The sequence below is a fragment of the Pyricularia grisea genome, assembly GCF_004355905.1.
Source record: "Pyricularia grisea strain NI907 chromosome Unknown Pyricularia_grisea_NI907_Scaffold_8, whole genome shotgun sequence".
Lineage (NCBI taxonomy): Eukaryota > Fungi > Ascomycota > Sordariomycetes > Magnaporthales > Pyriculariaceae > Pyricularia > Pyricularia grisea.
Window position 1 is genome coordinate 1,442,832 of NW_022156721.1, and position 25,897 is coordinate 1,468,728.

Below are 25,897 nucleotides of genomic sequence, written 5' to 3' on the forward strand. Positions count from 1 at the left end.
CGGATATTTTTTTTCGGGGTTATAAAAAGCTATTTTTCGCTATTTTCCTTAATTAAATTTTTATCCAATTATATATTGGTTTTAAACGCGGATTTTTACGGATTTAGCGATATTTTAATTTTAATCGATATATTGGAAAAATTAACAAATAGTAAGGTATAAAAGATTATACGTTTTTTTAATTTAATTAAATTTAAAAATATAATAATAAAAATCCGGCAGGTAAAAAATAGGTACACTTTGTGGATTCGTTGCAAATCTCGGCCCCAAAAAGGCAAATTACATATTGGTAATTTACAAAACATATATTAATTTCGGTGTAAAAACTGCATTTTTATTAAATATACTGGGTTGGGCCTAAATATTTTGCATTTGGTCCAAACTAAAATAAAATATTAAATAAAACGGGTATTTTGCCTATTTATATATCCATTATATATGTTTAAACAGCTATTTTAATATATAAATTAAACGATATGCCGCGTCGATTATAATAAGCTCCGGCACAAAGTACCCGCCGCTCCAATACCCGGTTGGCATATATATCGGGACCTTTTTTTTTTTTTTTTTTAACGGAATTAAAATATACATAATATTAATCTATAATCCCTACAAATATCCAACTTTAATCTATTTAACGACCCCTTTAACGCTTATTATTCGATTAATATTGGGTATAATCTTAATATTTGGAGGCTTTTGGGCTGGTATATACCCCTATTTTAACAGTTTTACAATATATTGCGGTATATAATATTTGTAATTTAATGTATAATATACGAAATTTAAATACATGCGAATTCCCTTAAAAAAGGATTTTATAACAAACGGGATATTTTAAACCTATCGTTAATTTAACCTGCTTTATGGGGTATTATAATATATATATATATTTTTAAATTATATTTTCCAATTTCTATTAATATAAATTTAGGTAAAGGTTTAAAAACGGGCCTTTACTATTACGCCAGGCTTTACCCATCGTACCGGTATTTAAAATATTTTTTCCGAAAAAGCGCAGGCCCTATTTTCGCAAATTACCAATATTAGTTTATTTATATTATATTTATATTATATAATATAATATTTTTAAACAAATTATTATTTTTCGTATTTAAATTTCGGATTGGTATTGACATTTAAATTCCTGGAACGATAAAAAAAAAACAAAATTAATATTATTTTTTGGCCTAAATTTGGAATTTTTATTGTATATTTTGCATTTATAATTGTAACGTACCCGCCCGTTTATAATATTAAATAAAATATAACGTTAACCGCGTTTTAAAAGGCGAATTAAATAATTTCGGTATTATAACACGTTTCGATTTTAATATTTTTAAAACGCCAACCACGTTTTGGGGAAATTTAATCGCGTTCCCGTTTTCGGTTAACCCAAAAATTATATTGGTAATGCAAAAATTCGTTTTAATTTTCGGTAATAAAAGGCGTAAAGCAAATTCGGCGATTATTTTTTAAAATTATATCCAAAACGAAATTTTTACGGAACCGTTTATAGATAACGCGTTATATAACGTCGATAATATAGTTAATATTTTGGAATTTGCCGATTTTTTGGGTATTTTAAATAACGTTACGTCGGCGTTACATACCGATACGCTAACCGAATTTATTAATAAATTGGAATTGCTATAGGGTAATTACAACGTCTGGCGGACGTTAATATTTTAAAAAAATGGCGATATTATAGCCTACGCCGTTGAAATTTACCTAAATATAATAAAAAAATTAAAAATAAACCCGTTATTCGGTTTTATAGCGTAATACGTATTTTAAAATTTATCGGCGGAGCAGTTTAAATAGGCCGTAATAAGCGGCGGTAACGTATTCGGGTTCGAAAATCGTAACGAAAACCTTATTTTATTTTTCGGCATGGTTATATATAAAAACGTAAAATTTGTAAAACTAATTAACGCTAAAATAATTATTTGGGTAAATAATACAAAAAGGTTTTCGGTCGAAAATAAAACCGACGACGAATATTTTTTTTTTAATTACGCCGACCTTTGGGCAATTATAAAAAAAAAACTTTACATTTATAAAAAAAGTTACGGGCAAATACGACCCGAACGGAATATTTTAATAAAACGTACCCGGTAAATTTAAATTATTAAATATTCGAATAATTGCATATTTAAAAATGGACGGACGATAATATGGCTTATTTCCTTTATTTTTTTTTATTATAAATAATACCGAACGGCTGGTAGCGTAATAGCAAAAATTGTATATATTATTACATTTTAAACCTATACGATACTTTACTTTCCAATTAAAATATTATATATTATTAGCAAAAAGGATAGGTTATTCCATCTGTATAAATTTGTTTAAATCGAATCGATTACGGCGTTTTTTTTTGCTGAGCCTTAAAGGATCGCAAATATACAAACGAACGTAAATAATATTTTATTTTAAAACCGACGCTTTATTAGTATATTTTTTAACATATATAATAAAATTTTCCAAATTAGGTTGTAAGTTTATAGGCTTTATCCGAAAATATAAATATTACGATTAGATAATCGGGCCAATATTAATAAGGCCAGGCGGGGTTATACCTTTCCTAACGATATTCGATTAAAAGAAATACCGACCGGTAGGATTAAAATTACGTAAAGAACCAAACACGTGATACCACGTAATCGCCAAGGAAATAATTTTAATAATCCCGAAAAAATTACGATAAATTAAAAAGGTAATTTTTGCAATTTGTTGAAAATTAGGAAAAATTATATTAAAAGCCCAGAATATATAAGATACGTCCATTATTATGTAAATAAATTCGATTTTAGGATTGTTTAGTAACAATTAAATTTTAGTTAATTTTAATATTTACTTAAAAACGATTATAATTTTACCCCCAGTTATTAAGAACCCCAATTGCCCAGTTAAACGTTTAATTGTTTTAACCCATTGTATTTTATTATAAAAATAGGTTACCCCGATAATTTAATTGTAATAATAAGATTAAGGTATATTTTGCAATTGAAAACGATAAAATTTTTATCGTAGATTTTGCGAAAAATTAATTAGTATTCGTTTTTGTGTTTTTTTTTTTTATGTTTAGGTATTTATTTATTTTTCGTAACGTTTTATATATTCCGGCCTGGTATATATATATTTATAGCCTGGAAAATTGCAAATATTTATTTACGGGAATTTTTATATCCCTATTAATTACGCTTTAAATTTTTAACCCGTATGCCGTTTAACGTAATTTTTTTCTTTTATCGATTATAACCGAAAGCTTTGGGCGAAATTGTCGGTAAAATTAAAACCTAAACAGCTATATAAACGGGAAAAGGATAAAATCTTTCGAAAAAAGGAATAACGTTATTTTAAAATTTAACGGATATTATTAATAATAGTTATATAATTCGATTATAATATTTATAATTTGCCGATATAAAAGGGGTAAATATCGAAATATCCGGTAAATAAAAAGAAAAATATACCGGACCTGGATAATTTTTTCCGTAATATTAACCGTTAAAATATCCCCCGTTATTATGGGAAAAGCTATATACGTATTACTAAATAATACCCGAAAATATATGGCAAAGGGTAATGGGCTAGGGTATATAAAAATAATATTAAATAATGGGTCGAAATTATAATAATATATTTATAAATATGCCGTAAATATTGCAATAAATAAAAAATAAAGATAATAATAACGGTAATAAATATAGTTTAAATATGGCCGAAATACGAAATAATGTTGGAATTTTTAAAAGGTTTACGATATTTAAATAACGGCTATTTATATTATTTCCGTATTTATATTTTATATTTAGAAGGTAAAAATCCATATTTATAATAATAATTGTTTTTTTCCGTTAAAAACATTAAAATAAAAAAAAACAAGTTATGTAAAAAACCAAATATAAAAATAATGTATTTATTGCCGGGAAACGATTAAAATAATAATAAAAAATAAAGAAATTAGAATCCGAATAAAGGGAGGAAAAACGAGTATATTTATATTCGATATAAATATTAGGGGTAACGGCGGGCTGAAAAACAGGAGAAAAAGTTAACATTAGCGGACAATTTATTTAATCGTTTAACATACCCCGAATTTAATATAGCCTTATTTTTATACGCGTTAAATCCATATAGGATTATTTAATAAATGGAAATACCTTTAAAAGATTACGTGGCTTCCCTTTGTTAAATTAAAGGATTAAATGGATATAAAAAAGGGGAAAATTCCGGTTATTACCGAAAGGTAGTGTTTTTTTACTGGCCTTTTTGCCGAATTATAATGCCTATTTCGAATTTCAAATATAAAGTTGTTCCGTTTATTTAATAACCGAAGGGAAATATAATCAGTAATTTAAAATTATATAAAAATAAACGGGATAATATTATTTTTAGGCAAACGCCGTATGTATTACGCCGTTTTTATTTGGGTATATTATTAATATTACAGTAATTTTTTAAGCTCCAAATGCGATTTTACCAATAACGCAAATAAAAATAATTTAATATTTGGTAAATTTGTTTCGTATTTTAAAAAATAATTTTTTACATTTGTAAAACTATTGGTAGCATGTTATACCACCCTAATTATAAAGGGATAGTTTCGAAAAAAATATATTAATTCCTTATTTTTGGTTATATATTCCGTTTTATTTATCGTTGTAAGTTTTTAGTTCGGGGACGCCGAAAATTAGCAGTAAATATATATCCTATAAACAAAATTTTTGCTAATAAAAGGAGCGAAACAATTAAATTCGCAGCCTATTCGGCCAATTGGGTAATATAAAATAAGGAAATAAATTTAAAAAATGCAAAACCATTTTAGGTTAAATTCCAAATATATATTACAAAAATCGCCCTTAAAAAAGTAATAATAATTTCCATTAAATTTAAAAATATATTTATTATTGGGTATATTAGCGGAAAAAAAACCTTTTTAACGTAATAATACGATTAAAACTAACCTTTTTATATTCCTATTTTTTAAAATACGGACCCGTATTAAAGCAAATCCAGCCATTTGCGTTACAACGTTCCAAATATTTAATTAATTTACAATAGTAATATTTCGGGTTTAATAATTTAATAAAGCCCCGGTTTTAGGAAATACGATTGTAAAAATATTATCGTTTTATTATACCTTTTATAATATATAACGAAAATGCAATCGGAATATTTTTTATATAGTAACGTAATCCGTTTTAAATAGCATTTTATAATAAACCCCCATTTGGAACTTTTAATTTTAGTAAATAACGTAGTTCGATTAATGGCGAAATTCCGATTGTATCCGACCCGCTGGCCTTAACGTTATATTGGGAAAAAACCCCGGATTTCTTACCGCTATTTTTAAAATATAAAAATAAATGGGTATTTATTATAAGTGGTATGGCCCAAATTTGGGAATAAATTAAAATATTAGGTTTCGGAAAGGTTTTAATATTTTCGGAATTAAAAAAAAATTGGCAAACTTTTACGTTTAGCAAATATTAACGAATATTTATAACGCCGTTAGTATACTAAGGTTTTTTACCGAATAATTATATCCTATTACGGCAATTTTCGTCTTTAACGCGCCTAAAAATTGGGTTTTCGATTTGTATATTTTTTTGGCTTTATTTTCCCCAGGGGATAGTAAATTAGGCTTTAATATAACCATTTGTAGCAATATTTAAAATTTTAGCTATCGGTATAACGGTAATCCCAAACTATATTGTAAAAGCAACCCCGAATTTAAACGTTTAACGTTAAATAATATTATTCTGGCAAAAGGGGCATTTTTATATGCATTTAAAATTATTTGGAAAGATAAAATAATCCGAATGGGTTTTAACCTGGGGTAAAATTAAATAATATACAAAACCGGAATAGGCCGGTAAAGGTAATTTAATTTGTTTAAAATATATTACAATTCCAAATTTTATTATTTATTTACATTTAAATTAGTACTAAATTTATAATATATTGGTATGTAAATTTTAAAAGGATAAATTGGGGTATTATTCCGGTATTTAATTGGGTTGGAATCCTTTTTAAAAAGTGTAATTATTTTGGGGTATCCAGCTATATAATTCGCCCGATAGATATTCTATACAAAAGGTTTAATAAACTTTTATTAACCAAATTCGGACCAGCGAGGCTTAATTGTAAAATAAATTGGGGCTTTACGATATAAATAACCTATACAAAGGGAAAAAATCCCTGGTCGTTATATTACGTTTTTTTAATTTTTAAGGGCATTAAAACGCAAAATATTTACGCGTAACCTTTTGGGTTAAAAAAATATAGCCGCCGTCGCTAATTAAATACGCTATAAGGCTGCAAATATTAATAATAACCATATTCCGGGCCCTGGGTATCCGGAAAATCGCCAGAAATTAATATACGTAATTTAAAAAAAACGTTAATACGGGACGCAATTTGGACATACCTAACGAAAAACTATAATTTTTAACTATTTTAGCGAAATAGGATATATTATTTTCGTAAGTTCCAGGAGTTGTAGTCACTTAAACGGAATTTTTATATCCAATGTTTTAACCAGGCTTTATTTTGGTATAAAATAAATTGGGCCATTTTAATACGTAATTAATTATTTTTCAACAGGGTTTATGCCCAATAATTTTGTATAATTTAAATACAGTATTCGTATAACCGTTAACGTTAAAATATATTTTTAAATTTTTATTTATTGTGTTTTGTATATAGAATTTATTGTAAAGGTGTATATAATAATTGCGTATATATTATATATATTTAAAAAATAAAAATGTAACAAAATTCGATTAATATAATTTAATAATTACCCAATTTTTTATTAAAAACCAAATTTAACGCAAATTTTTGCAATTTTTTAATAAATAGCAAAACGTATTAAACTGTCGGTATAGTTTATTTGCGGTTAAAACCAATACCGGATAGCATTTTACAAATAATAATAATTAATTCGCCATTGGTTTTTAAACTTCCAGGCCTAAACGCAATTTATAAAATTATACGGTCCCAAATAATTGGATTGTATAATTTCCCTTTTTTTATAATTTTTTGGTAGAAGCCAATTAATAATAGTTTTTTTTTTCGAACCGGCTTTTATTTGGGCGATATTTTAACAGCGACCGGAAATATTCCGTTGGAAATAAAATATTTGCCTGGAAACATACGAAGTAATTTAATATTATTAGCTATAAATTTTAATACGCCTAAATTGCCCCGCGCGTAATGCGATTACGGTAGTTTTAGGTAAGGTATAACCGGGTATATACCTTTTAAATACCGCGTCGGTATTTGTAACCGGACGTTTAAAGCGATTTAACTACGTCTTATAATATATTAAATTTTTTAGTTTTTCCAATTTACGAGACGGGAAAACCGGGCTCGTTACCGCTTTTAAAATTATAATATATTGTTTTTTTATTTATTTTTTTCGTATTTTAAATTATTTATTACGTACGTTTAAAGGAAATTTAATCCGACCTTATCCACCCGATTATTCCGTTATTTCGTTAAAATATTTATTTTAATTGTTTTATGGTTATTTTTTTAATTGCCCGGCGCCAAATTAATATTTATAATTTACCTAATTCCGATTCGTCCTTTAAATATAAATACCGCTTTTTTTAAAATATTCGTATTATACGTTATTTTATAAAAACCGAAATTTTTAGATAACCTTTTATCGATTGTACCAATACGAAATAAATTTGCTATACCAATATATATTATTTTATCGTACTAACCGTAGCAAATTAATTACGGGTATTATTTTCCTTTTTCGATTAAACGTCGTCCAAAATTTAGCCCGCAAAAATACCGCCAATTTATAAAATAATACAATTAAATATTTAAAAAATTGGGTAAATCCCCTAAAAAATAATCGTTTTTATAAACGTTACGTTCGGTTATATAAATAATACGATGCCTAATAGGTAATTAACGCGTTACGTTGGTTATCGCGTCTTATCCTTTTAATTACGCGATCGGTTACGATATTTTTAATTATTAAGTCGGTTATTTTTGCGGTCGTTATTTCGGCGATTTTTGGACCGAAATTTGGAACGTCTACGGCAATTTAAAATAACCTTTAATTTATTATTTCCGTTATCCGTTTTGGCGTTGGATTTACGGCGATTTTTACAATCGCGAATTCTGGATCGAAAAAAAATACTAAAATTTTGGCTTTATTCGGATTTTAGTTTGTTATTTTTCGTTAATAATATTTAATATATTAAAATTCCTTTATAAATTTATAATTGTACCAATTTTAATAAGTTTATTTGGGAATTTTTGTTTTTTGGATTGTTTTTAATTGGTAATCCTAAACGAAGTTTACCCTAACCCTTTTTTACCTTTATATAATATACGGTATACCGTATATTTAAATATTGGGCCAATTTAAAAATTAAATTTACCAACCCAGGATTTAAATAATTTACGCCACCAGTTTAATCTAAATTATGGTTAAAATAATATTTTGTAACCAGGTCCGCAATTTAATTTACGTTTCCGTAATATTATTTACGTAAATAAATTTAGGGCCCGATATAAATTGCTTATATAATAAATTTCGTTCGATTTACTATAAATACCCGTTTATTTAATTTTATTTATTACAAATATCCGCTATTAATAACCGATATAAATAAAAAATTCGGGAAATTCCGTAAATAGTTCGATAAAACCAAACGCCGAACCGAAAACGCCGAAAAACGCGTCCGAAAAAAGCAGCGCCGACGCGAAAGGGCGGAAAAAGCCGCCAGGGTATCGTAACCGTTAATAATTAAATTTTATTTTAACGTATGCCATTTGTTTAATTTTATTATCCAAATTTTAACCGACCGCTTTTTAATTACCCAAAGCGATACGATTAGTTTTACCGGCCGTATTTACCCATTACAAATTTTTAAATGGGACGAATTTGTAATAAAATAAAAGGAAATATAAAATTTATTTTCCGATTTTTTTTTTATTTCCCGTTTTATATTTCCATTTCGATATTAGGTAAATTACGTTCGTTTTTTAATAAACCCGATTAATAACGAATATAGATTACGGTATTTTAAACGTAATACCGTTAAAAATGCAATTTAAAAATTAATCGATATAATGTCCGAAAACAAATTGCTGCGATAACGCTTCGGTTTATATAAAACCGTAACGTTTAAAAACTATACGAATTTCGGCGCGGCGGACGAAAATTTATCCGAATTTTTCGATTAAATGGCCGTTTTTGGGCCTAATATCGCAAATATAATACCTATAACGGCCAAAATCCGGAAACCGCGTCGTACCGCGAAAAACAAAAAAAAAAATAATCGAACGGACCAATTTTGTATATATAAAATAACGAACGGAACAAATATCCCGATAATAGTAATCGAATATAAAACGCCGTACAAATTAAATTAAAACGAAATAATTACCGGCCTGGTATCCGTAATTAAACCGAAACAAAACGTAATTGGCCAAAATTGCGAAAGTTTCGTATTTGCGTTAAAAACGTTTACCGCCGCCGTAATTACGTAATTTTTTTTTTATATAATTGGTAAAAATATAAAATACGGGTACGTTTATACAAAATAAATTTTCGTTTTTTTCCATATTCCGGATAATTCCGCGACGGTTTTTTACTATATTTACGTTCCGAATTCGGACGTTTTCGACAATAACGAAAATAAATTCCACCGTATAACCGTCGCGTAAACATTCGCTTTCGTTTTATAGGTTATTCGTATTACGCCGTCCCTATAATCGTAATACGACGCGGCGGTTTCGTTTAAAATATAGGTTATTAAATACGAAAATATATTGGCCAAAATACCGTCTTTTGTCCGTAAAAATAAAAAACGGAATTTTCCTTATATACCCCGCCGTTAATAGGGTTTTAAACGTTCGCCAATTTGCACCCGCGCGTTTTACCGGTAATTACCCATTTAACCCTTATTTAACGAAAATAAAAACGATAATTTTATATATTTCCCAATTTTAAAACGATTTTCCAATTTTTATAGGAATGGTACGCCAGGTTTTGGTGGACGTAACGAAAATAATGGGGGATTGCGGGCGGGTAAATTATAAAGAATATAAAATAAATTTTATTGCAGCTATAAATATTTTTTTAGGCTAAAATGTGGTAAACCTATTAATAAAACCTGTCCGAACGCTAATAATTATAGGTAAAAATATATTAATAGGGCAAAATTTTTGAATTTGTTTTAAATATAATTAATTAAAAACCGTAAGCCTGAAATAAATTATTCGTTTTTATACCTATTAGGGTTTATTAGTTTACTATTTAAAATCCGGCTATCGTTATATGGTTATATATTTGTGGCCAAAAGTATAAAAACGTCGAATTTTAAATTTTTATAATATAAGGAAAAAGTTTATAACCGCCTTAACGAAATTTAGGGGAGGTACGTTCCGGTATATTTCGGATTAATATTTTTGGTTTTCCCGTAATATTACGACGGCGGCGTATATAAATATTTTTTATTTTTTAATTGGGCTGGTAAATTTTTATCGAATAATAACGGCCTTATTAATAAATTTATCGGTATTATTTTAATTTCCAAAACAATTACCGCAATATACCGTTTTAGCGTTTTTTACGGTAATGTTAAAACGCGTAATATTTTAGTAAATAATTAACGTTTTATAATTGTTAATTTTAAAAAAACGACTATTTTGGACCGTACGCCGTTAGGCTCGATTTTTACCAACGCTAAACTTAAAAAAAAATATGGGCTATTTTAAAAAAAGGGGAACGACGCGTTCGCAAAAAAGTTTACCGTTATATAAAATATTTTCCGAAAACGTTAATAATAAATATTAATAGCATATATATTAGGCAAATAAATTAGGAAATCCGAAATGTTAAAAAATTAATTAACGTTGGCGATTAAATGTAAATTAGTAAAATAAACCAAATATTCGTCCAAATTATAGCCAAATTCGAATCCGTCGTATTAATATAAACATTACATTTAAATATTTTAATAAATACGAATCGCCAATTTTCGAATTTGCTATTCCGCGCGATTAAAACGTTTAAAATATATTTTTATTTTTAATACTAATATATTGGGCCAATGTAAAAATTTGCAAATATATTTATTGTTTTAATTATTTGGTTACGTAAAAATGTATTTGGTATCGTTTATTCCGGTTAAGATTGTAAATTCTATTTTGGTAATGTTTTTTAAAAATTTAACCACGTTATATATCCACCTATTAGGACGAATATGCATATTAAACGATGTAAAAATAATATTATATAAAGATATTAATATTTAAACTTTCGTTATAAAAAAGTCGGGAATCGAAAATAGGGTTAAAATCGTATATTATTTCCGAAAAAATAATTTATTTTAATACTGGCGTTTAACCGGAATTTGCAAATCGCAAATTGCTTTAACCCAAAAAAACAAATAAAATATTATAATTCGATAAAACGTAAAAAATATTTAATAATATATAACCGCCCGGGAAAATTTACGGATAAATAAATAATATCGTTTATCGATATATATAGCCCTTTTATTGGTTAAATATAATTGAAAAACGGTTGGGCTTTACCATTTAGCTTATTTCGTAACGAATAAAAATATTAAATCTTTTTTACCGTATTTACGTAACCGTTATATGGCGATTTCTTTTAATAACCCAAATTTGGGCCTGGCCAAAAGCCCATATATAATCGAACATAAGTTTGCATTTCGTAGGATTTTATTTTTTTACTATCGAAAAACCATTTAACAAAATTACAAATAGTGATTTGCTGCGATAATGCGAACGGATTAGTACGTTATTAAATTGGATTGGTTAATTAAAATATTTAAAAATTATCGGTTAGGGTAAATATATATATAATTAAAAACCAATATCGATTGGTATTTTATGGGGTAAATACGGAAAATCGATATATATTAACCAACAATTTACCTTTTATCCGCGTCGCGTAAAATATAGCAATTTGGTTTGTTTTTTTTCCTTTTTTCGGAGCAAAATCTTCGTCGATAGGTATTAATAAATTAGTTTTTTTGCTATATTAACCTTGGCCGTAATATTTACACATTTATACGTAATTTAGTAAAAAACCTTTTATTTTTTAGCCAATTCCGTTTCCAATACGTTTTGCACCCAATTTAAAATACGTATTAATATATATATTTTTATACTTTATCGCGGTACCGTATATATATACCGCCGTATATTAGTTTTAATTATTCGTTTTTGCGGTTTATTGGTATTATTTCCACGCAATTTGGTACGTATAAAATTCCAGGATTAATTTACCAAAAAACCGTAATTGGCTATTTAATTTATTTTAACGTTTGTTAATTATTTATAAATCTTTTACCTTTATTTCGTATTTCCAAACCCGTACGCTATTTAACGTTTTGGCCTTTTCCCATAACTTTTCGTATTTTGGTCGACCTTTTTATTTTACTAAATATTTAACGTTTCCAGCCTATTTTTTTTATTAAATAATCGCATCTTTATATAATTTCCTTTAAAATTCGATTCGAAACTTTTAATAAAATTTTCGTTAATATTACCTCGTAATTCCTACGTATTATTTTTATATAAAAATCCCTTTTATTTAATAAAATAATAAAAAAAATTTTTTAAACCCCATTTCGCGAAAAATTTTTCGGCCTCCTATATATTATTATTTGTATTAAACGTAATTGGTTTATTTTCCAGCAAATTCGGAAAATATTTAATATTAACCAATATATTTTGTAACGCAAACCTTATTAAATTGGCATTATCTTTATTCGGGGGGCTACCGTCCCCTAAAAAATCATATTTTAATATTACGACGGGTAATTTAATAAACGTAAAATTTATTAATTTTATAAATCTGCCTTTAAAATTTGGAATATAAAATAAATTAAATTATAATGCCCCGGGAAAATCTAAATCCAGGAATAAAATATGTCGCAATAAATTATCGGGATTTTTAATAATGTAAAAATTCTTTAGGAAATTAGAATCCGTCGATAAGGTCGAATATTATTCGTTTTAATTGGACGAAATCGATTTACCGGTATTAGCGGTAAGCGATAAAATAAACGTAAATAGCGCTTTATTAAATTATATTAAAATTAAAACGTTTAGGATTGCAAATGTACAAATTAATAAATATAATAGCAATTATTTATTCGGATATTAACGTCGCATTAATTGTCGGATTGGGATTTAATATTGTTTTTTGTTTTTTAATAAAACGAATCGATCCAAATCGGTTATAATTGCTTTTTTCGGAATTTAAAATACGTTTTTTTAGTAACGTATTTTCGACGTTATAAATGTTTTGGAAATAATACCAAAAGTTTTCCCCTAAATTTATTAAAATAAAATAGTTTGGATATGGGTATTTAAAATTATTAAAATAAAGCCCAATTATTATATAATTAATAACGTATTTCGGAATATATAATCGCCAAACTTTTAAATTTATATATATTTTTATCCGTTCGTTCGTAAGGAAATTTATCCGGCCTAAATAAACCGAATAATATCCAATATACGTATAAACGTAATAGAAAATAACGGAATTATATTAAAATGGTATATTCCCGTCGTTAATATATTTTTAATAATGGTATTCCCATTTTTGTTTATTTATAATCCAATGGCTATATAAGAAATAAAATTTGGCGAATTTATTGTCGGTTTTAAAACGTTTTTTAAAATATCGATATATATATAGCTATTTTTGCGAAATGTAAAAGTTAAAAACCAATATAGGATATTAACAATATATTTTATAATAATTAACGTATATTGTTAGAATATTATATTTTACAATTATTTTTTAATTATTTTATTGCAAAATTCCACGGGGTATATGCCGTTTTTAGGCTTTAGTTAAAATTGGTATGCGACCTGCCAATCCCCTGTACGAAAAGCAATAAAATCTTCCAGCGTTAAAATGGTTATTAGATTTCGAAACGTTTTTTTCTAAACCAAAATACGGAATAACCGGTAACGTTTAGGTATTATATAAATTATACGAAAAAAATAATCCCGGTACCAATCGTTTTATTAATTAGTTATATATTGCCGGTATTTTTGAAATTTTTGTTTTACGAATTTTCGACGATTTTCGTACGCCTTTTTACGAACGGTTATATATTATTCGTATTTTTTTTTTTTAAAAAGGCCGCCGTCGATGAAAATATTAAACGTAAAAATATATTTTTTTAATCGAATATATTTTTTATTTTATTTTAATTGGTCGATTTTCCGTACCGAAAATTGTAAAACCAAATCGTTATCCCATTTTATCGTTACCGATCGGAAATCTTCAGTAAAATCACGCCTAATATCCATTCCTAAATAATTTACCACGCTATTTATTATATTTATTATACCCAAATAATATTTTTAAAAAACTAATAAATTTTTATAATCCGCAAAAAATTGGAATTGCTCGACCGATTGACCATTATCCCCTATAATAAAATTAATATATTGTAAAAATAATAAAACGCTATTTTTTTACCGTTAATTTTAATAAAAGCTTTTTTCGTACGTTATAAAAACCGCCAATACCATTTACAAATTTTACGCGTTTTACCCAATTTAAAATATATTATAATACGCTATTTAAACTTTTCGTATTATATTTAAAACCAATTTTCGTTTATATGGGAAAAATTGGATAATTTTTTAAATCATCCGCGAAAAATAGAATTCGGTAATTTCGGCCCTTTTAAAATATAATTTGCAAAATTTCTTACAATAAAAAATTCCTTTTTATAATTTTAGAAAAAATAATATTTGCCAGTTAAAAAAATATTGGTTATAAATATAAAGGCGGCGGGCCGGAATTTGACTATATTCTTTCGGGTATAATATGCTTTGGTTTAAGTAAAAATAAACAATTATATTACGGGTATTTAATAGCGGATTAATTTATTACCTATCGTTTTTTCTTTTACAAATTGCCTTTTGTACCTTTAATTTAAATTTAACCTTTCCGTTTTTTTAACCAATTAATAAAACGAAATTCTATTTTAAAATTAGCTTTAATTAAATAATATAGGATTAAAAAAATATTTTATTTTATATTTTGTTTTATATAATTTTATTACCTTAATAAAATTAAAATAATATGTGTTTAATAAATTGGCGTCGTTTACCCAATACCCCTTATATACGTAATTATAAAAATTAATGTAATTTTACAAAATTCTCTATCGTAAGGAACGTTTATTTTTTGCGTAGGTTTTTTAAATTAAATTCGTTTGCTAATTTATTTTAAATATATTGTTTACAAATATTAACATTTTATTAATATTAACAAATCTTTTTTTAATATTTTAAAAAAAAACGACATATTTAATAAAGGATTAAAAAAGTATTTATATATGCCATTAAATATTTTATTTTTGGTGGTATACGTATTTTATAATATCGTTCCTACGTATTGTAAAAATGGCGCGTAAAATATCTTAAATTATTAACTATTGGTAGCCTATAAACTTTGTTAAATTTACCCTTTTTCCCCAAAGCCAATATTTTAACGAAATATTTTATAATTTGTATATTTTTGGGATCCGAAAATCCTTTTAACTATATATAATTAAAACAAAAATTTTATTTAATTTTAGGCATTTTGGTATAATTAAATGGTTTATTTACCAAAACCATATAACAAACGCGTCGTTATAATATTTTTTAATTTTATTACGAAATCTTTTGCGTAATTAATTAGTATTAATTTGCGAAAAATTAGTTGGAAACCCGTTTACTAAAGCACGTTTTATTACAATTTTCCCGTATATTTTTTATTTTTTGGTGCCTATAATAATAAATTGCTATAGTTTTAATTTTTAAAAAAGGGTGGATAATTTTGCTACTATTTGTAAAAAACGACGTTAAAAAATATAATGGTAATAATAAAAATAATTGGTAAAACGAAAAAAATTTTGGTAAAATTACCAGAAAATTGGAAAATTAAAGTACAAAAGCTCGTAATATTTGAAAATTTCGTATTAAAGCTATTAATAAAAAAAAAAATCTAATAAATATAAACAAATAAATAAACGGTTATATATAATTTACAAACCAGGGAAAATTATACCTGGCTATTTTATAGGTCGATATTGTAAAAAAAATATCCTTTAAAATATTTTGGGTTTATGTTTGTTAAAAATAATAGGTATTTGGTTATATGTATAATTGTAAATTTTACGTTATAGGAACGAGGATTATACTATTTTTAAATATTTTTATTATTTTTACGTAACAAAATGTCGGGTATTTTTAACAATCCAATATATATCCGTTAAAAAACCTAATAAAATTGAAAATATAATATATTACCAATTAATTATACCTATATTTTTTTTTTATATTATGGCTTATAACCGGAAATGGCCTATTTTACTAATTTTATCCTGTTTCGGATCGGGTTTGGATATCGGTTAAAACTGCTTCGGTTTAATATGGCATATCCGCCTCGGTTTTTAAATAAGTTTGCGTAAGGAAGTTTATTGTAACCAAATAATATATAAAACGTTTTAAAATAAATTTTAACTATACGTAGCATTTTGCTAGCTATTTTTTGCGTTATTTTCCGTCAAAATGTTGGATTTTTCAACCAAAAATTTATTTTTAACCAAAAGAATTTCCGAAAAAATTTTATTAAAAAAAAAAAAAATGTTAATAAACCAAAAATAAAATATTTTAATTTTGGATTTGTTTTGGAATATTTTACCATTTTTAAAAATTATTATTAATCGACATTTTTTTAAAAAACTAGTTTGGGAATACAATGGAAATAAATATTCGTCCTAATTTTGGAAGGTTAAAATTAGGGATTAACGTATTATTTAATTGTAAAAACTGCTAAATTACCAAAAAAAAATGTTAATTAAATTACAATTAAATAAAAATAAACAACGTTTAAATAACCTAAATAGCGATTAAATAACGATTAAATATATTAAATAACGCCTAAATAGCCTAAGCAGCGATTAAATAACGATTAAATAACGATTAAACATATTAAATAACGTTTAAATAGCCTAAATAGCCCCTAAATAAAGCGAATTACAATTGAGTGAGGATGAATATAGCCTAAGCGCGGGTAAATTTTGCCTAAACAGCCTAAACAAAAGCGGGGCAAATTACGTGGTAGATGCCAGGGTTGCAGTGGTCCAAATTCGGCGCAAATAACAGCGAATAAAGCCCTTTATCGTAATATAGAACATTTATTGGGTTATGGGCAAATAGACGAGTTGACGAGTCATGTGTAAAGCAACATGATCACAGTACGCGGAGCAGAGGTTGTAACAAATATATACGATTTTGTAAATATCACAACCCGACAGGGCCACCCACCTTGGTGGTTGCAATAAAATTGCACACCTACTGTAGTAACAATTAGCTAGTTATATTATAATCCACGAAAACATAACAATCTTTTTGTTATGTAGTTTTACCATTCGCACCGATTTATAATTCTGATTAACAAAACTCTCTAATCTTTCTGTGTGGTTCTGGTGCCCTTGCATGTGATCCACCTGGTTTATAAACTGTTCCATTAAACCGGGCGTTAAATAATGTCCGGGAATCCGCCAAATCTTTCGGCTCGATTGCCCCTCACTTTAAAGGTTACAAAATATAATGCGCCATTAATCACTGCATTGAACGGGGAGTTGATATGTCCGGGAATCCGCCAAATTTTCGGGTCTTCGGCTTCGGGCACCGGGAAAGACGCAAGGCCGATAATCTATTTTTTGGAGTTTCGTGTCTTGGGCCAAAAGGTATGATAAGGCGTCGCAATACGCATCGCGGTAACTAAGACTGCTAAACAAATTGTCTCACGGTGCACAAAACAGATCGGCTCGCTGCCCAAAATGTCAGGAACACGCCATTCGTCCGCGCCCGCGCTTTGCCACGATAAAGACGACACTCTGAAAGTTATCCCCAACATCCCAGTCCCAGAGCTTGTGGAGGGCGAAGTCGTGGTGATAGTCATGTATTCAGGAGTTAACCCCGCTGACATCGTACACGGTCGGTTCCTGGGAGTGCTTCCCGTCATTATGGGCTACGACTTTTTCAGACTTTAAGGTCGGCGATATGATGGCCGGCTACACGCCTACGGGTATCGGCAGGCCCTCCAAGTACGGCACCCATCAAGAGTACCTCAGCTGTCCAGAACGCCTTATGTTTAAGGTGCCCGAGAACCTCCCTCCAACACATGCCGCCTGTATAACTGCGGTCACCGCAACGGCTGCCGACGGGCTGTATAACGTCTTTGGGTTCCCACTCCCAGGCCAAGAGCCGGCCAGCAGCTTTAGGCGCGGCCCTTGGCTAATTTGGGGCGGGTCGGGGAGCGTTGGGATCTGCATGCTGCAGCTTGCCCGGGCTAGCTGCGCGTCCCCAATCTTCGTCACGGCGTCGCCTCGTAGGCACGAACTACTTAAGAGGCTCGGGACAACCCGGTGCTTTGACTACCGGGACCCCGACGTGATCTCACAAATCAGGACGGCGGCGGGAGAGTCCGGAGCCGGACCAATCGCGTACGCGGCCGACTGCACCGGGACTGGGGGAATACGGGAGGCGGGAAGGGAAACGCTCATCTCGGCTGAGCAGGCAGAGGCGTGCGGCGATGGTAACACGCTTGTTTTATCGGTCGTGTCCCACGAGACTAAGCAATATAAGCTAATGATGGCGTCGGCAAATAGGGCGTTCCAATTCCGACAGCCCAATGGAATTGTGCTCTCGTTCCCGGAACGGCCTGAGGACTGCGAGAGAATACGCGAGACATTAAAGTGGGCTGTTGATAAATACGGCACTGAGTTTGAGATGTCCAAGGTGGAAGTATTCGAGGGTTCTGCCGAGAATGCGTTAATAAGGGTGCAGAACGTGATGGACCGGGGTGAGTTCGGAAAACTTGTTTTGGTCCAGCCGCCGTTATAACGTCCGACCCCTAAATTCCGATCCCTAAAATATCTACTCAGCCACATCAACCCTTTGTTTATCCAATTATCCCGACGAGCCTTTTACTTTACAACTTGGTCTTTGAAAATTCTTGTCACGATCACGATGTAGGGAGAGCCTCTGGGCAGCAATCGACTGCACGAAAAGACTTAAGATTGCTAACCGAGTAGGAAAGAGAAAAGAAGAAGAGAAAAGAAAAGCCAACGTAGTTCGGCTGTGTCATGTCCCATCAAACTTGGGTATAATTGGCGGACGCAATGAAGGTTTGCTCCCGGGCGTACCAGACCGTCATAATTCTCGCTCCAAAACTTACTATTAGAGAGTACATCAAAAATCAGCTTCGTGCTGCCATTTCTGATTATGATCGCAAATCAATTCCACAAAACCCAGGAAAGGATGCTGGAGACTCTAAGCGCTGCTACTATAGCAAAGAAGCCGTCGTCAAAAATAGCCTTTTTATATGGCATGGCGATTCGCTTCAAATTTGAAGCACCAGCTGCGTCCAGAGTCGACCCGGCAAAGCAGAAATGGCGGTTGACGGGAATGTACATTTGTTACGACCAGCCAGGAGGTCTGGCCAGCAACAGGGAGACCTGGCGGGTCAGCCACTTTTGGTGACATTCAATTAAGAAGGAATGCTGCTGGCACAACCCGCTTCATATGTCTTCCCTGATGATTGGCATGATTTCAGCTGAGGAGTACAAATTACACGGATCAAAAGAGATCACATCTGGGACAGTCTTGACATAAAGATAAGCTCAGTACCGTGTGAATAAACGTACTTTTGGGATTGGTTAGCAGCAATCAATGTCGAATCAAACTGAACGCCTACTGACCTTACCTACAGGAATATGCTATCCCGGTGCCTTGATCATCATGACACTCGCAACTGGAACTAGAATGTATAAGGGTGGCTGCGATTATCCTATTTCTCTATTCTTCATATTTGAACTTCCTAACTGATAGACATTGGATGGTATGGTGTGAAAAAACTTTTCAAATAATTATTTGTGAATGCCGAAAAGTACCATGGGAAAATTGTTAAACTATAAAGACCTGCGCCCTGCCAAATATTGATATCTCTTTCCTCCCTGTTCGCGAAAAATTCCTTGGTAACAGCGAGAGGCAGTGACCCCATTCCGATTTCCAGGACAAGTAGCATTCATGATGCGAAAGCTGTGGGGAATATTGACCACGTGGAATTGGCAGAGAACCGCATACTGATCATAGCCCCTAATAGCCGATACTACGTCGCCTGACTTTAAACATAGTGGGCCAATTTCGCAACATCGTATAAAACTGTCATCATGTAATAGTATAAAACCCATAGCCGCGAATATCATTTTTTTCGTAGGCTTTGCAGTGAATCATTTAGCGCACTGTTGAAAGCGTTATTCGTAACGTCCGTCATTTGATTGATGCAAATAGCGTCGATCCACAATGGGATGGGGTTCTCGTCAATGTCAGTGTTTGTGGGGTCATGTGCTCCTTCCGCATCCACTGCTGGCGTGTCACCAAGGTCGACGAGCCTATGGATTTGTAATAGGTTCTCGAGGGCAAGGAACAGCGATTTGAAAACTGGGAAGTTTATGCCTTCAACCAAAATCGTTTCGGTATCGCCCAGCTTTTCCAAGGGTATGACAAGGCGAAGTATTTGGCCGTGTCCCCGCCTCGACGGGCGCGTTTAAAAACTGGGCTTCTATGGGCTGAGCCGAGCCCGTGTCGTTCCGGTTCAGGGTGACGAGTCGTATTTCTGAGCCTTCTAGCGGCCTGTAGATACTTTCTGGACCATTGAATAGTTCCATGTTGGCGATGAAGTGGAGGCAGAATAAAAACCGGGATCGGATATATTGTACCGGGGCTCGTGTAAGATCGGCGAAGTAAGTAGGATGAACGTGGAACAGAAGACGGTGAAACTTGTCCAAAGAAACCGACCCAGGTAGGTACCGTCCTAAGGTTAGTACTCCATTTCACTCGAATTTGACAATGCGGGGAAATTTTAGGCAGCAGATAAGGTGAGTTTGCCCAAATGTGTGGTGGAAGATGTCTGGGCATTGTGTGCCAGCAGCTGCGAGGATAATATTGAGGCTTAGGAAGCAGGAATTTCAAACTACACCTATCTCTGGTGCCCGTCAGCGAACCAAAGTCGCGGGGTCAAGAACTTGAGCTTAACATTGCTACCTAATAAATCTTGGCATTCTGGATTGGGGGCCACAGAGGGCAACGGAAGCGTGTGACAACAGACGTGATGACGACGTCCGGGATAGGGACCCCTTCTGTGTTTGGTGATAAGCAATCAGTAAAAGGGGGTAGTGAGGAGGTTTATTTGGTCTGTGTACAGTTTCCATTCACTTTTTTTTTCTTTCCTGAACAACAATCATGGCAGACTGCTGAAGAATCTTACGGGCGAGTCGAGCGTGTTTTAATTTATATCATCATCTTCCAAATAATATTTGGCTCTTTATAGCAGCCTGTCGAGTTTGGAAGGCTTTTACCCGCACACAAGATCTCTGCTAAGATAACTAACTACGATATGACAAAAACCATTGCCGCTGTGCTTTCTTCAGGTCTGCCCTCACACTGGGCTTCGTCCAGGTTGATATTCGTTCATATTATTTTCCTCCAAGCCCAGAGCCGTATGAAGGTGTGGCCGCCGCGGTTCCAGTGGCATCCTGATAAGGGTGTCAGGCCAGGTGGTATGGATCAATCTGAATGCAAACAATCCACGAGCTGAGTGGTGTTGAGAAGCTTGTGTCAATGTATATCGGAAAGGGAGCACATTGTTGATTTCAGGCTAGGACCGTTCAAAACAACAACATAATGCTCTCAGAAAACCTACATTCGATAACATGAGAACCTGCCCAAGTTCACATTTTCATGCTGACTAATTTGTGCGAGCTCCATGGAATACCAGCGCCAAAAGTCAATAAAACGATACCTACTGGCCAGTGCCAATTATTATCATATTTATATATGCTTCACTATCTTTCACCATCAAGACATACACTGTCTCTCTCGGTCAAATCACGCCATCCCCAAATATCCCACAATCACCGCGGCACCAACCACCAAGCCGGCAGAAACAGCATTCCTCCCCGTGGCACCAGTATTGACAGGAGCCACGGCGCTTGAGCTTATCGTACCCGTACCTGAAGAGGTCACATTTGTGGGCCTCGTGGCTGCTGTGCTGGCGGCGCTCCGGCAGGATCTGATTTTGCTTACGGCGGTCTCGGCCGGTTGCTGTAAAATACTCGACCACGCTTCGGTGCACTGCGGCGGTGCTTCTGTGTTCCAGTTGTTGTTGATTGCAAAGCTTACGAGGCTCGATTGGTATTCATCCTCCATCGAAGAGATCGCCGGCGGCAAGGTAGTGGTGGCCAGGACGCAGAAAACGTCCGTCGTGGCCGTGCGCCGCAGTTCGTCATAATAGTCATCCAGGGCGGACGGGTAGGGCGGCACACCCGACGCTGTAAAAATACCATTGGTGATGGAGGCCCAGGAGCTGGCGCAGGCAGAGGGAGAATCCTGCGTCACGCTGGCTCCGGCCGCGCTTGTGGTGGTGGTGGTGGTGGTGGCTAGCTGGCGCGCGGCCAGATTAGCCATGACTGCGGCTGCTGGAGCTGGCGCCTGCGTCGCTACTGCAAGAGCTGGGAAGGCGATGATGACTGCGTCAGACTTCATGGTTGAGGGTTTTTATTAGTGGTAGGCACTCTGCAGTCTGTGGTGATTTGCTTGTTTTGTTGCGATGCGAAAATAAGACCTAATCTGAAGCAGTTCTCATGGGTGACGACAGTTCTTCCTGAGTTTATGACTGAGATTTGCGTTCTTAATGCGAGTTTTTTTTATAAGGACTACAAAAACCCAATCGAAAGTTTTTCTACTTTGTTGTGTTGTGCGGTTCGAGAAAGTGAACATTGCGCGTTCACGACAAGGGGTGTAAGCAGCCAACCCTGCCAACCGAGCGAAGCTTAACCGGATTTAACATTGATTGATGACACCTCCCAAGACGTCAGCGTCACATTTTGTATGGAGAGTATTTACTTGCCTAATCTGGCGAAGTAACTAACCCTCAAGAAACATATCTGGGCCCTTTATCGTTTTGAACTGAGTGTGGCAGTGCGTCGCTAAATTACATAGCCACAATATCATGCAGCAGCACCCTCAAGGGGCAAACGGCCGATAATTACAAATGTGGGCTCAAATTCCCCAATGTGGCATACTAGAACTAAAATCTAGCAGCCTAGAGGAATACGAGACTGTGCAGCAAAACGTGGGCCAAAACAACAAAGCAATCGGTGCCGGCTTCCGCAGCTCCGGTCATTTCCAACACGGGACCAGAAACTTTTTCGTTGACCCTCTAGGATCCAACCTCCACCAAAAAGTAAGAAAAAGAAAAGTAAAATTACAGGTATCGCATCCTCCCAGCCTTTCTTCCACGACGTTATCCGATCGTCAATAGCCTTATGTGCATAGATGGCCATCGAAATCCTGGCCCTCTGGACAGCACAAAAATCCAACCTCTCTGTTGCCTGCGATGTCGTGGCCGCCCCCGCAGCAAGCGAAGCCTGTGTCCTTGGGGCCCTTGAGAGATTGCTCCATGCTACAGCATGCTGCGTACTTGTTGTCGGCGCTCATCACGAGGTAATACCCGTTATCAGGATCGCAGGTAAAATGCAGGCGTCCTGGCTTGCCGTCCTCTTTCCAGGACACCGAGTTGCCATTGTCGAGTATTTTCGTGCAATGACCGAGCTCTTTGACTTCAACATGCTGACACGATATGTTTAAAGGGGTGCTGAATATAATACATGTTATGTAGAGGAATCTATGAGATCGCATAGTTGCAGTAATTAGTTTGATGACTTTGGAGTTAGGATTAGAGATAGGGTTGGAGGTTGGGAAATGTTTCAAAGTCCGCGAATGTGGAGGAACTGGCCTGTACGAAGAACTATGATGAATCCTGTATGCCCAATCCAGTCAAGTGGTCATACAAATATAAGGAAAGGGCAACTGCTCGGGGCTACCTCCGACGGTCGTTGATTTAGGTTCAGGGCTACCTAGAAGCAAAGTCATTATAGGACCAATGATCTTAACGGCTTGGGTGCGATTCCGATTGCCAAGAAAGCCACGCGTAATGCAGAATGAACTAACTTTTGGACCGCCTCGTGTCTTGAATGCCATGTCAGTTATCATTTACGGAAGATTGATATTTTAGCCCCATTTGCGCTGCGCCTGTATCGGCCCGTCCCTGGCAGATACTTGCTTCTTATGTGTGTCTTGCCTTGCTTATGCATCGCCATCGTGTCAAGTCGGCATGTCCCGCTTTCATTGTGAGATCCAAATACACTGTGTTTGTTAAGTCACCCACCTACTATGCATGTCGACATCTTGACTGGCTGCATCAACCTGTATAGCCATATAGGCCTGTATTTTTCACTTGGGACACCCTCATCACGCGGCAGGTTTGCCTTTTTACTTCTGCTGATCCGAACAAAATTTCATGACACTATGACATATGGGCTTGCATGTTCCAAAGGTTCTATCGGGGTTGGTATGCCTTGGCAAACTGCTGTTCTTGTTGTTGTTGTTGTTTTTGACAGGTTAAACTGGCAAGCGACACGTTCCCACCAGCCCCTTTGTACTCCAGCAGCTGTCGATATAAAAAGGTCACAAATTCCATTGTAAAATCCGTTATTTCAATTGCAAATCATCCACACTCTTCCCATCCAAGCCAAACAGTCCTCATACCAAAACTCCCTTATTCCTCCACTCTCCATTAGCATCCCAGCCCCAATACCTTCATCATGAAGAGCATCACCGCCATCCAACTCATCTCCATCCTGCTTGCTGCACCCTTGGCCACCAATGCTTACAAGATTGATGCTTTGAAAGTGGAGTCCGTCCAGCAGAAGGACGCAAACACCATCAGCTACAAACGGCCGGGACAGCCCGGCCGTATCACCTGGGGATGCGACCCTGAGGACGGTGAGCACCTTGCACTCTCCGCCGACAAGGGCTACGCTACCTGCTGCAACGAGCCCAACGCCGTCGTAGTTGGGTCCGACGACACCGAGCTCCACTGCTGCAGCACCGGAGAGGCTCTTGCCACCAACGGCGAGGGTGCCTATGACTGCTGTCCCGCCGCTCAGGTCGTTAATGGCAAGTGCAAGGAGCTCTGCAAGAATGGAAAGGAGTTCGACGCCAATGGCAACTGCGTCTGCCCCAAGGGCCAAGAGGTGCAGGCGGATGGCAACTGTGGCACGAACCCCCCGCCTGCCTGCAAGTCTGGTCTGGAGACCGGTGAGTAAAAGAGCCATCCCGTGATCCAACACAAGTCTGTCGCTGCGAACCTGTCAGCTAACCTATCACTTTGTCCAATCAGGCAAATGCTACCAGTTCAAGGGCAAGGAGAGCGGCAAGCTTCTCTCATACGTCAACAACCAATACTCCGAGTCCGCTCGTGGCAAGAACATCTTCCCCGGCAAGTTCCAATTCTGCCTGGACGAGGCTTGCGCCGCCGGCGTCCCCGTGAACCCCAGCAACCAGGTCTACATCAAGGACATGCACGGCGCCAGCCAGGCCCAGACCGGACAGTGGCTGAACGGAGCCCTGAACGGAGCCCACATCTCCAAAACCCCCAACTTCGCCCAGGCTGGGTCCTTCTCCATCTCGAGGTGGACGGAGGGCGCCTACTGCCTCACGGGCTTCATCACCGGTCTCGACATCGCCTGCCCGACCACGGACCCGTCCATCAGCTTCTACACTAACGGTGGCTCCGAGGCCTGCGTGCCATTCGATCTCATCGAGGTCCCCTGCGACATCAGGGACGATGCCAACAACTGCATGTGGGGCGACAAGAAGTGATGGAGAAGTTACTTCTGAGACATCAGCTCTGCTTTCGGAAAGGGGGCTGAAATCTTTTTTCCTT

General features: G+C 34.0%; 4 protein-coding genes across 4 annotated transcripts; 2 read left to right on the forward strand and 2 right to left on the reverse strand.

Moving 5' to 3' along the window:
* Positions 1–17,885: 17,885 nt before the first annotated feature.
* Positions 17,886–18,951, forward strand: PgNI_12104 (uncharacterized protein; the record flags this gene model as incomplete). The annotated part of the gene is made up of 2 exons (XM_031132059.1): positions 17,886–18,042; positions 18,092–18,951. The coding sequence occupies 2 exons, from the start codon at positions 17,886–17,888 to the stop codon at positions 18,949–18,951; spliced, it is 1,017 nt and encodes a 338-aa protein (XP_030977239.1).
* Positions 18,952–21,996: 3,045 nt separating this feature from the next.
* Positions 21,997–22,653, reverse strand: PgNI_12105 (uncharacterized protein; the record flags this gene model as incomplete). Its single annotated transcript, XM_031132060.1, has 1 exon — positions 21,997–22,653. One exon carries the CDS (start codon positions 22,651–22,653, stop codon positions 21,997–21,999), a length of 657 nt encoding a protein of 218 aa, XP_030977238.1.
* Positions 22,654–23,433: 780 nt separating this feature from the next.
* On the reverse strand, positions 23,434–23,607 carry PgNI_12106 (uncharacterized protein; the record flags this gene model as incomplete). The annotated part of the gene is made up of 1 exon (XM_031132061.1): positions 23,434–23,607. The coding sequence occupies one exon, from the start codon at positions 23,605–23,607 to the stop codon at positions 23,434–23,436; it is 174 nt and encodes a 57-aa protein (XP_030977231.1).
* A 1,166-nt stretch (positions 23,608–24,773) lies between these two features.
* On the forward strand, positions 24,774–25,833 carry PgNI_12107 (uncharacterized protein; the record flags this gene model as incomplete). Its single annotated transcript, XM_031132062.1, has 2 exons — positions 24,774–25,269; positions 25,352–25,833. The coding sequence occupies 2 exons, from the start codon at positions 24,774–24,776 to the stop codon at positions 25,831–25,833; spliced, it is 978 nt and encodes a 325-aa protein (XP_030977240.1).
* Between the last annotated feature and the right edge of the window lie 64 nt (positions 25,834–25,897).